Raw genomic sequence first — 12,950 nt, 5'->3', positions numbered from 1 at the left:
CTGGTTTGTTTTGGTTTTTTTCCCCCTGTGAAGCCCCGTTTCTGGGAATCCATGACTCGGCGACATCACACTCCCTCCCGGTGGCTCACGGTAACGGGGCTTTCTCTGGCCGCCAGTGCTATGCCAGCTCAGAGGCTCAGCTGCCAGACCCTGATCTTGCAGCAGACTTCGAGCCGAGGGAGCTGGGCACCATCTCTCTATTGGCGCTCTGGTACAGCCACTTGCAGCTCAGCTAAAGCTATCGGGAAACCTTGAGACACGGTTTTTAGGATTCTTTCAAGACAGCCAAGATAGCAACCTCCACCCACCCACCTGAGAGAGAGATGGATACATAGGTGGACAGATAAATAGATGGACAGCTCCTCTAAACCCTGCACATTTCTCCTTCCAGTGAGGATCTGAACTGCCAGATATCTCCCCCTACTTCCTCCCCTCTAAAGAAGAGCAAAGACTAAAAAACTAACCCAAAGTACCCAATTGACAATTACGACGATGAGGACAGGAAGAGATACCTTAAACACAGCCAAATGAGAATATTAACAGTCCGCCCACCAAAGCCCAAACAGGTCAACTGCTTTCCAAACGCAGGCTGACGAACAGCTTCCCTCCACCACACATCCCCCCACCCAACCACCTTTGAGCTCTGTACACCTTGCATCAAGGAAGGTCCCTTAAAAAGTCAAATTCTCACTTACTCAGATCTACCAAGAATCCCCAGTGCCTTGCTATACGAAAACCCCACAAACGGCAGTTCTTCCCCGGAGAAACCTGAGGGGTTCAGCTGGCACGGAGAGGATGAAACCCACGAATTCTTCTCTGGTTCATCAAAATTGGAGGTGTCATCATCAGACTTGAGGGTGGGAACGAAGGGGGGAGGAGCTGGTTAAAGAAAAACAAGAAGGAGGGGGGGAGAGAAAAATTCAGGCGGATTCAACACTGTTGCAGAGAAAATCATCTTACTCCTTCAGCGTTTGCAATGGCACTGCAGCGCCTGCTTTCAATCTCGCTCACACAGCATCGGCTCTTACAGCAACAAGAGATTAACCCCTTCTCTGCCAACATGGCCACCCACCGGCAGACAGGCTGCCTTCCCTACTGGGATAAACTGAAGGATAAACTCAAACAGGTCACTTGGTGGAACGAAAGCACTTGGAGAACTCATGTGAGCAAGCCGCTCATTCCTGATATTTCCAGAAAGCTTCTTCTACAGAGAAGGCATGCTGAATGGGGCCAGCTTGCCAGGTGACCTAACCCTATTTATTTCCTCTTCCAGACAGATCTAAATTATTAATATTTAGTGCTCATCACTAAAATGAGAGGGAATTTCTACGCCTTGTGGATTAACCAGAAGGAGAGGAAGGAGCCGGAAAGAGGGTTGGAGAGGCATGTACCAGTTCACGTTAGGAGAGCACTGCAGTCAGCTCATTCATGTCCGGATGAGTATACTCAGAGCTCTTATGAACCACTTTTTTTTTCAGTTCATTATCCCTCCTCCCCAGCTGAAGCATGGCCCCTGAATCCACCGCAGTTTAATCAGCATAATGAAACACCAGCCCAATAAAGTTCTTCCCCACGATTTACGGCTCTCCTGCGCGCGGAGGCTGTGAACGCACCGAGAACGCACGGATGGACATCTGCGTCCTACCTCGTTAAGGCATGACTCCTGGGGAGGAGCATCGTTTTATTTTCTCCACTTCCTGCAGACCTACTAAACTCTCTCAGTCAGGGAGGTGACACTCATCCATCAGTCACCAGCAGGCTGCCCTTTGTGGTGGGCTCCCGGGGGTGCAGCCGGCCAGAAGTGTTACCATGGCTGCGGGCTGAAGCGTCTGTGGCAGTCTGTGGCAGCCCCGCGGGCCGGCCGAGGTGGCTAGCTGGGCATCACATCCCCCGCAGTGCAGGCTTCATGCTCCCCACTCCGTGAGTGCGTGCTCTGGCTGTAACCCCACCTGGCCGCCTGCGTGACAGGGGCCAATGCTGATCCGAGTGGCAGAGCAGCATGAGTCACTGCTGGAGTTCGCCAGAGCGCCCCCTAGGACAGTTGTCACAACCCTTCGCAGTCCAGACTTCTTCTTTAACTCCTTGTTTTCTGGACAAAGCTGTGTGCCAGATCTGAGCAGCAGTCTGTCTTCTGCTTACACTCCAAATGATCTGCCTGTTTCCAGAGTTCCCCAACGACAACCACCTCTGAAGCAGCGTCCGGAAGTAAATGGAATGGTGAAGAGATGTGGAGGAGAGAGGAGACGATGCCACAATCAGGGGGTCTGGCTGCTCCCAGGAAGTACAAGAGTATTCTCAGAGCTTCAGGTGCATTGAGATGAGGTTGGAGATGGAAAAAGTAAAATGTGCACTGCTAGAAAATTATTTAACACCTCCAAGAGCTCAAGAGAACTTAAACCTTCCCTGTTATTAATGGAATCTACTTGCTTAATACTTTAAAATTGAACTGATGGAAAGAAAAGTTACATTGAATGCTTCAGCCTATCCCATGTGTACGTCCATCAACACAGCCGCAAATCCAATCTAATTTCAATTACCCAATGCCTTTTTTAAGAAAAAAAAAAAATGTTTTTTTTTAATGGAAATTGCCTGTTTTAAGGATCTAAAAGAGAAGTTTTCCATCCCCAAAGAAGAAAACTCAGATAAAGACTGAGGAAATATATAATGAGAGATGTGCACACGATAATAATATGGGAGCATTGTAGTTAATGACACATACTTTGGAATCTGACTGAGTGAGTTCAAATCCCAGCTCCACCACTTACCAGCTCTGTGCTGTTGGGAAAGTCACTTAACCTCTCTGAGCCTCAGTTTCAATATAGAAATAACTTCTTCAAGGGACTGTTGGAAGGTTTAAGTGAAAAAGTCTATATAAAGTGTTTAGCATAGTTCTTAGCATACAGTAAACACTCCATAAAGATTACCTGCTACTACTATTATTGCTCATGTGAGATACATGTGTATATGGCAGATCAATCCTGCAATTATTGAAGTCTAGTAACATACAGCAGAATCTACACAAAAATCTTTTTTCCTGCACAAAACACAGACATGCTCATGTGAATGTTTGTTACTCATACTGTACCATTTAATTCCTAATAGAAGTTGAATTTCCTTTCCAATATATACTAATCTATTATCAGGAGACTGGAATAGAATTTCATTTCTGAGTGAGGAGTATGATTAATATAGGGGTAGAAGCCACCTTCTGTGAAATAATTATGATTTAGAAATTCCATATTATAAAATAAGATTCCTCTTCAAAATTCCATCATGCTCAAAGCTATAGCCCATGTGGTCAAGATTAGAAAAAGGGTCACATAATCTTCAATAAAAGGAAAGAGAAGTCAACATGAAATACACCGGCTGGTAACAGCTTAGATATTCACAGGACAGATTAAAAGCTAAGGATGTAAACTTCCAGGCAGGTAGTCAGTTGAGTACAACAGGAAACTCAAAAAAGAAGGGCTCCTAAGGGCCACATCTGGGCTGGGAAGAGAGCCACAACTTCAAGCCAAAGAGAAGTGGGGGAACTGGAAATTCTGAACCCACCAGAAAGTGACGAGGATACTCACCCTTGGATAGGGCCCTTGTGGGGGAAAGAAATAAGGCAGCTATTAAAATTGTAATCCCAGGTAGGGTATCTACCTTCACAGTATCCTGCATGGTGTGGGAACTATAAGGCAAGAAATTAACATCAATACTGGTCCAGAATCACTGAGCTCTCAGGGTACTGGCAGACACAAGCAGAAAACTTATAGGGGTATTTTCACAAGCCAGAACACATAGGACTGTCTCTCTCTGTCTCTCTCTCTCTCTGTCTCTCTCTCTCTCTCTCTCTCTCTCACACACACACACACACACACACACTCCCTACTAGAAATGAATTCACACAAAAAAAGTAAAAACCAACAACTACACAGAACAAGGAAAAAGAGACCACCCAAACTACCATGAAGGAGCATCAGCAGATACAAGAAATGGGAAACTTAGCCCTTCAAAAACTGCAGATAAAAAAAAAAAACCTGCAGATAAAAGAATAACCTACACTGGACCATAAAATAAATTTTAATTTATTATCAAGGTAAATGAATAGAAATTCTAATTTAAAAAAAAAAGATACTCTAAAAAAGGACTAAGCACATTTGAAAGGACCCAAATAGAACTTTTAAAAATGGAAAGTATTGTTATTTAATTTAAAGTTAAAAATTTGCTGGATGTGTTAAATAAAAGATTAGGCTTCTCAAAGTGTAATCTGTAGACTGGCAGCATTAGCATCACCCTGTGTTGGTTAGAAGTGCAGAATCTCAGGCTCTGCCCCCATGGCCAGGGAGTCAAACCCATATTCTAACAAGATCTTCAGGTGATTCGTGAGCACATTACAGTTGGAAATGTGCGCATATCGAATGCAACACATAAAGAGACAGAAGACATGAGAGGTCAAGAGACGAAGAATGAGAAGGTTCAACACACATCTAATTGGAGCACCAGAAAGAGAGAGTAGAGAACTAGCTCAAAATCTGGATGCCACATTTTAAAAGGATTATGCAAATCCTGGTCAAGTCAAAAGACCATCAAGTATTTGACCACATCTATCTTGAGGGGCTAATGCACCTCTTTCTTATACTTTATATAAAATATTCCTTTTTTGATACTCAGAAATTGTAGTATTTTCTGCTTTAAAAAAAGTATTAATAGGTCATTGAAATCATTGGATTTGCATCAATGTTGATGGAGGTACACACTGCACCTGACAACATAGCATAGCCAGGAACATAGTAGGTGCACAATAAATATATACTGAACAGATATATTAGAAAATAGTTCTTGCAAAGACAGCACCGAGCATAATACAAGCCACAAAGAAGTTACTTGATGTTTGAGTTAAATGAAGTGGCTTTAAAAGTGGAAATTGTTCTGTCTGAAAAATATGTTAATGAGTGCCTATATTAATATTTTCTGATACAGTATTATGAAATCATCAAACCCCCGCCACATACCCACCACACCCACTAATGCCAAATAAGAAGCCATATATTAGGACCTATTTTTCATTGGCAAAAACCACTAAGAAGAATAGAAAAAAATCTTTCCATGTATATTTTAAAATAAATCAGCCTCACTTAAAGTCACATCAGGGCACACTCTCCTTAGTGGCAGGGGCTATACAATTAAGTCCCAGAGGTTTTTCTTTCCCCTCCCCCAGTTATAAGATAGATGGCAAAACAAGGCTTTCAAAAACAAAGAGCTATTTTAAGAGCTGTAGTTACTCTCTCTCTCCTATAAATTCTCTTTTCAAATCCTGACATTCATGGGAAGCTTTAGGGGAAAAAATTTTATTGGCTTCAAAAATATTCAAAAAATGAAAAAACAAGGAAAGGAGAACCAAATGGATTTGTCCTTTTGGCCCTACGTTTTCTAACATGCTTAATTGAGCTCCATTTACCCAATTCCTACCTTTAATTTTTCAGCATGCCGGACAAACAACATTAAAAACATAAAAAGATTTTCTAATTTTGGTGTAGTAGTTATTGTCTGCTTTCCCCACTGGAACACAAGCTCCATGAGGGGAAAGACTGTTGTGTTCACCATTAGACAGCGAACACGGAGAGTAGTTCCTGGCTGTCCTTATTTAATGTGTAATATCTGGTTTACTAGAGGAATGAATGAATAATGTGGGATAATTTCTTAGACCTAATGGGTTATTTCAGGCAATATGCCAACGTTAGGAAACTCAGAGTAAGAATACCCAATTTAGTCATGAAAAATTGACACGTTAAAAAAATAAATAAAAATAAACCTGAGCCTAGAAATAGCTCATAAAATTACTATGATTTTAAATCATCACTATGGGTTACATTGGTGCTGAGTTGTGTGTAGCAGAAGTAGAAGATGAATAACAGCCAACATAGTGTCATAAAGGACAAAGGCACATAAATAAATATTGTGTAATGAGCTAATGGATCAGGACTGTACCTGGAACAGAGTGGGCATTCAATAATATTAAATCAAAACCATTTTCAAGTTCCTCCTATCTACCATGATGTCCCGCACCTTAAAAAAAAAAAAAAAAAAAAAGACTTAATTCATTAATTAGAGGCTATGTCCAAATCTAAAAGGAAGGCTACCAAAAGATTAGCTATCTTCCAGTTCCTTAAAAATCCGCGGTATCAATGTAATCGCACTTATCTATGGTGAGAACACAGACATGCACAATAAGAGGTTATGTATGTTATTTAGAGGTCAGGATGTAGGTGTGAAAAGTAAAGAATACACAAATGGAGTAATAAGGATACTGAGTTTTGTGTGTGTTCCTGCAGGAAACAGTCATGGGGGTGATTGAGTCTCAAGTGTTAGTTAAAACGGATCTTCCCTGGGCTGGAGTGCAGAAGAGTGCTACTTTAGAAAAGCCACAGAACACCAGCCCAAGAGGCTGTGGGTAATGAAGCTGGGAAGTAAGTGAAAGTGAAATCTTGGCTGAACCTTGAAAGGGCGGAACCCTGGATTGGATTGACAGAAGGGAGAGAGAGTGAGTTTGAGAGTGCTGGGTTGGTGTCAGTGCCCGAGAATGATACGATTGTTTCAGTAGGGATGGTTGGAACAGTTCGATGCTAGAAACCTCTAAAGGACAAGTCTACCACAGCAGTCAACATGACAAATTCTATACTAAGGAAGTGACAACAGAAACAGAGAGGATGTGGATTAACAGGAAAAAGGCTATAGAAAGAAGTGGCAAAATGTGACAAGTGATGCAATAGCAGACATTTTAGGAATATCAGCGACCAGCTCTTAGGATGGGAAAAACTTCTAGAGAAAAGGTGACGACAGAAAGAAGAGCAAGATATCCAATATCAAAGGTCTCATCAGAAGGAACCAAGAGAGTAAGTTAGGGGATAGGCAAATAGAGTTAGTTACTAAATACACATAAATAATTTAGCCCATGATAACAGATTATATTCCTGAGAGCCTCAGACAAGTCCCCTACTCTCTCCCCTCCAGGTAGGAAGTGACCAGATATAACTCATCCAAATAACACATTGTATAAGAAATTCAAAAAGAAGACAAATCAGATCCAGTTTCCAATAGAGTTAAGTCAATTAAAAGTTATCCCATCTTTTTGTTTCCTAAGAGAGTCATAAACAAGATTAGGGTAATGTTGATTTGGCTGGTGATCAATTTTTACAATGGTGTTTTCAAAGCAAATGAATAAGAAGTCACTAAAATATGCTTCCATCAATCCATCTCAAGGATGCTAGGGTCTGGCTGCCAGCAGTTAAGCACGTTTCCTCTCTGGTAGCAAATAAGAGATCTCGATAGAGTTGTGTGTTCTATGTGAAGCTCGCCATTCTCAACAGCCATGTTCCTACCGTGTTTCCCTGAAAATAAGACCTAGCAAGACTATCAGCTCTAATGCATCTTTTGGAGCAAAAATTAATATAAGACCTGGTATTATATTATATTATATTATATTATATTATATTATATTATATTATATTATATTATATTATATTATAGACCCAGTCTTATATTGTAGTAAAATAAGACAGGGTTTTATATTAATTTTTGCTCCAAAAGACACATTAGAGCTGATGGTCCGGCTAGGTCTTATTTTCGAGGAAACACGGTACCAGGCTGCTTAAAATCAAGTTCTTTGTTAACAACTTATGTTTTCCCACAGCATTATACTTTAAGAGATGTTTTCTCTCAATTTTGCATGGCACTTTAACCAGACTTCAAACATTCTTAGCTTTACTTTGCTTTTCTGCTCCCTTTCAGTCTAGGTACTCAGCGACCTGTGAAACATCTAAAAACACTCAAAGGACAGAATCTTTGCAAACTGCAACTAGGCATGATGGCATTTTCTCTGCAAAGTTGGGTTTGGATATATCCCATTTTTGGTCCAGGTGAAGGTCCCTGGAACCTATTTAAACAATAGCAAAGGAGCTGGTTCGTCGGCTTCCATCCCATAGATCGGCTTGCTCCAGCCCCAACAACTCTGCCTTCCAGCACCTTCCACCTTGAGATTACCTACCCCCACAAACACATCAAACTAGATTCATTCTCTGAATGAATCTTTCCTCCAACATTTTTAAAAAACTTTTATTTATTTTTTTTTTATGAAAACATTCACATGTACGAAAGTATTAATAGCAAGGTAGAATAAAAGAATTCCCACAGGCCCATCACCCAGGATCCACAACTAGCAACTGCCATTCTCATTTCATCTCACCCCCATCCCTATCTCGTTTACATGCTTGTTGGTTATTAAAAGCAAGCCCCAGACAGCATATCACTTCACCTATAATTACCGCAGGAGATGTCTCTCACACAGGGTTCCTCAACCGTGGCACCACTGACATTTGGAATTGGCGAGTGCTTTGTTCTAGAAGGCTGTCATGTGTATTGTAGGGTGTTTAGCAGGATCCCTGACCTCTACCCACTAGATGCCACAGCACTTCACGTCGTAACAACCAAAAATACCCACAGACATTGCCAAATGTCCCCAGGAGGGCAAAATCACCACACCACGCCCCCTCTCCCGGTGAGAAACCCCTCTTCCACAGGACTTTAAAAAAAACAAAAAATGATCACAATACTGTCATCACACCCAACAAAATGAACAGTAACTCCTTAAAATTACCTAATACCGTTTTTGTGTTCGATTTTCTCCAGTTCTCCCAAAACTCGCTCTTTACAGTTGGTTTGTTTGAATCAGGATCCAACCAACGTTCATACGTTGATTTGGCTGGTACGCCGCCTAATCTATAACACTGACCTCTTTCCTTTTGAAATGCCATTTATCGGTTCAAGACACTGGATCCCATGTCCCTGTAGAATTTCCCACATTCTGGACTTGGGTGATTGTGTCCTTGTGTGATTGTGTCCTTGGGTGATTGACATCATGTACCATGTGTCTCTGTCCCCCATGTTTCCACAAACTGGCAGTTAAATCCAGGGCTTTCTGTATATTCATATTCATATATTTCACAGGATGTGTCATCTTCTTACTATGGCCTGGTATTAGAGGGCACACAATGTCTGCTTGTCTCCCTTCTTGTGATGTTAAGAATGAGCCATGGGTTCTGATGATATCAGCCTGACGCCTCCATCATAAAGATCCCTCCAAGCCTTCACTTCATGGTTTCAGCAGCCATTGATGATCACTCTTTAGAGCTATAATTTCATTAATGGCTGCAAAACGGTGGTTTTCTAACTGCAGCATTCCTTATAAATTTATCAGCACACAAACAATTTGGTCACCCACATAGTTCAAATAGGAAGGCGGGATAAATGCTCGGTTCTAGCGCTCTATTTAGCAATATTCAAAGTAATGAGTTGGGGGGGCACCCCCAGAGCTGGACATTCGTCAGGCTGTTTTATGGGAAGACAGGGTTACTGTGCCTTGAAAGCCGGAACCAGTCTGAGCACTTCCTGTCTTCTTGCCTCTGTCCAGCCGTGGCAGGCACTGAGTCACGTGCTGCTCATGTCCTCACTTCCATTAGGCCCACTGTGGCAAGGCCCCTCCCCCAATCCCGTCTATGAGGGAAGGTCCACCCTTCTTCTCTCTTCGGTAGGGTAGGTGAATTTAACAGACCCCTGCATCAAAGGTTATTGAGCACTTGCCTTGCCAAGAATAAAGTGGATATTTGGGTCCCTACCTGGCTATCAGTTCTTTGTGTTCATCCTTTGTTAGTCAGAATTTTGAAGGACAGGAAGGGGGGTGGGTCTTAGACCCCAATGTGCCAATGCTGTAGTTGAATGCTATCCTTTCCTTGCGATCACCAGAGATCAACAGAATTGGCCACATTTATTTTTCTGAAGCGAGACACTGAAAATCATTTCCAAGCCCTCAGTCATGAACCACCTGGACCTCCTATTCTTTGTCCTAGGTTTTAATCTCTTCTGACTCCTGCCAACCACTCTCTTTAGTTCTATCCAAACTTCATCCTCAGAAAATGAGTGTAAATGCAATCACCACACTTCACAGAACTGACTAGAAAGTTGGCTGCTGAATACAGTCCCAGATGTTTAATATAATTTTGAATCTTTGGCCAAATCATTTCCGTGTTCGCTTGGTCATGGAAGGTTTCCTGGCAAGTGACAATTTAAGGGTTGAGGACTCCAATTTATAGGCTTTCTCTACAAACCTATTTCCTGTTTCCCATCTTCTCCCAGGAAAGGCCTTAATTTACCTCATTTAGAATTGATTCTCCAAACTGGAATTGAGCACTGCACTGAGGGCTGAAACTAAGAGGTACTATAAGAAGAATCACAGGGAAATCCCCAGGGGACATATTGGAGGGACGTGATCCATCATGTCACAAGGGATCGCATGTCACAAGGAACCCAATGATGAAATTCCCCAGGGCTCAGTAACCAGAAAATCGAGTCTTTTCTGAGCAAACCGTTCCAGAATTTTTTCTCATGGAACTGAGCCTCTTGGAACTGGTCACGTTCTCCTTTTCGCTTTGGCCACTAAGAGACTGAAAGTCCCAAATCTGTCCTCCTCTAGCAACTTGACAATGAACTTGTTTGTTTTTACCTTTAACCCTGACTTTATTTCCTTACCCTGATACTCCCTTCACCCAGATTTGTACATTTATTTCTTTTTAATCCCTTTAATATTCTAATCATTGCTAAAAATAAGCTGCTTCGATTTATCTTGGATTAAGTAAATTATTACATATGTGTAACATCGCTGAAGGTAGCTTCTAAATTCAGACTAGAGGGAGGAAATCCTATAATTCTAATTCATAAGCATTTAGCTTTTTTCAGTCTGTTCTCCCCTATCAATGACTTACTCTCTAAAAACCCAAACAGCCCCCAAGAGACACACAAGTGTTTTGACCTGTATATCCCACAACACCGTAAGAGCTAGCAGATGGTGCCCACATGCTCCTGGTCCAGGAAGCTGTGTTTCTGCCATCACTACTGTAACATTCCCCCTCTTTCTTCCCTCCTCATGCTAATTCCCCAAAACAGCCCCAGCTCCTTTTCCTTACTTCCTCCTGCCCCTGAAGTGATTGGATGGGTGTCTAATAGGAAGACATATTTAAGGGCCAACCAAGACTAACAGAGAGGTACATCTACCACCCTCCTCGAACTAGCTTATAAAACAGCCAGGGCCGGCCCGGTGGCTCAGGCGGTTAGAGCTCCATGCTCCTAACTCCAAAGGCTGCCAGTTCGATTCCCACATGGGCCAGTGGGCTCTCAACCACAAGGTTGCCAGTTCAACTTCTCGAGTCCCGCAAGGGATGGTGGGCTCTGCCCCCTGCAACTAAGGTTGAACACGGCACCTTGAGCTGAGCTGCCTCCCGGATGGCTCAGTTGGTTGGAGCACGGGCTCTCAACCACAAGGTTGCCGGTTCGACTCCCGCAAGGGATGGTGGGCTGTGTCCCCTGCAACTAGCAACAGCAACTGGACCTGGAGCTGAGCTGCGCCCTCCACAACTAAGACTGAAAGAACAACAATTTGAAGCTGAACAGCACCCTCCACAACTGAGATTGAAAGGACAACAACTTGACTTGGAAAAAAGGCCTGGAAGTACACAATGTTCCCCAATAAAAAAAGTCCTGTTTCCCCTTCCCCAATAAAATCTTTAAAAAAAAAGAAAAAGAAAGAGAAAAACCCTAACGCAAAAAAAAAAAAAAAAAAAAAAAAAACACAGCCAGATGCCTGCTCAAATGACAGAAACCCCAAACAAGCAGGCCTTGAAAAGGCCCAAAACAACACACACACACACACTGCACGAGCCACTGAGATAATGCTATTTGAAAAGCAGAACACTAGAATAAGTAACTGAAATATTCATATTAAAACCAGAAGGGGTTTTCATTTGAGAAGAGCACACTCACTGTTCATTAGAAATCAAAGTTGGAGTGACAAATTCAAAGGATGAACATGGCAGCGTTTTACAAAAACCTCTCCCTCATTTACTCAATGACGCAGGAAAATAACCTGACAATAAAAACTCCTGAATTCTTGGGAGGCAGTATAGCAATGCTGTTAAGAGTTCAGGCTGTACCGGTGTTTATAGGTATTAGCGGAGAAGATTATGGAAAGTTAGACAAGAAATTGGCAGCAGTGGTTCACTTTAAGGAGAGGCACTAGACGTGTGCTGGGGAAGGAGACATTTTTCATTGCATAACCTTGTGTCACTTGAATGTTTTACCATGGACGGTACTACTTTTTCAAATAAATAAAAGCTGGGAGAACTTGGAGTCAGAGAGACCTGAGTGTGACTCCTGCCACTGCCATCTACTGGCTCCGCAACTTTCACCACGTGTCTTCATCTCCCCAGGGCTCAGAATCCTCACCTGTATGTGGGACTTAGCAACAGTATCTGTCCCACAGAGGTTTGGGGAGGAGTACGTGGGACAATAACATGCCTAAAGAACTTTAGCGGAACCCTTAGCACATACTAGGTGCTCAATAAATGGCATAGCAATGTAATACCTACATAAAAAGGGTTAATGATGAAAACTTAATTCACCCTTAATTAAAAGTAAATACAGGACAACAGTCAGCTAAGGGGTGGAGAGGCATAAAAATGTCTTTTTACAATCACCTATTTGCCATCAGGAGGTGGAGATTAAGTTTAAACCACCATCTTGAAAGAGAGGGAGGATGTAACCTCCATCTGAGAGAAAGACCTTTAAATTCCTCTAAAGCAGAGCCTCAACTCAGGCGTTTCTAGGCAGTTCTATCCACCAATGGAAGTCCTTAGCCAAAAAGTGCTCTCTCCTTACCCTGAGCTCAGAGGACATGACCAGGAAGACCCCGCCAAGATAAGTAAGAAACGCTAGGGCTGACAGATCTAATTTTCTCCTCCTGCAGCGCTTCGCGAACGCTAATATGCACGGGACTCTTATTCCTGGGACCTTATTAAAAGGCAGCTTGGACTCAGCGGGTCTGGGGCGGGGCCTGAGTGTCACATCTCTAACGAGCG

General features: G+C 42.5%; 1 protein-coding gene across 18 annotated transcripts in view; it reads right to left on the bottom strand.

Moving 5' to 3' along the window:
* The window catches only part of CIT (citron rho-interacting serine/threonine kinase), a 154,027-nt gene that overhangs the window by 94,641 nt on the left and 46,436 nt on the right, over positions 1-12,950 (bottom strand). For all 18 annotated transcript variants that reach the window (XM_019753968.3, XM_074321905.2, XM_074321908.2 and 15 more), the window contains one exon: positions 696-879. In XM_019753968.3, the coding sequence (XP_019609527.2) occupies positions 696-879 (184 nt within the window). The remainder of the gene's footprint in view (positions 1-695; positions 880-12,950) is intronic.

Source organism: Rhinolophus sinicus, chromosome 9 (assembly GCF_057876585.1).
Source record: "Rhinolophus sinicus isolate RSI-liver-muscle chromosome 9, RSI-T2T, whole genome shotgun sequence".
In the NCBI taxonomy this organism is placed as follows: Eukaryota; Metazoa; Chordata; class Mammalia; order Chiroptera; family Rhinolophidae; genus Rhinolophus; species Rhinolophus sinicus.
This window is presented reverse-complemented; position numbering and strand designations above follow the sequence as displayed.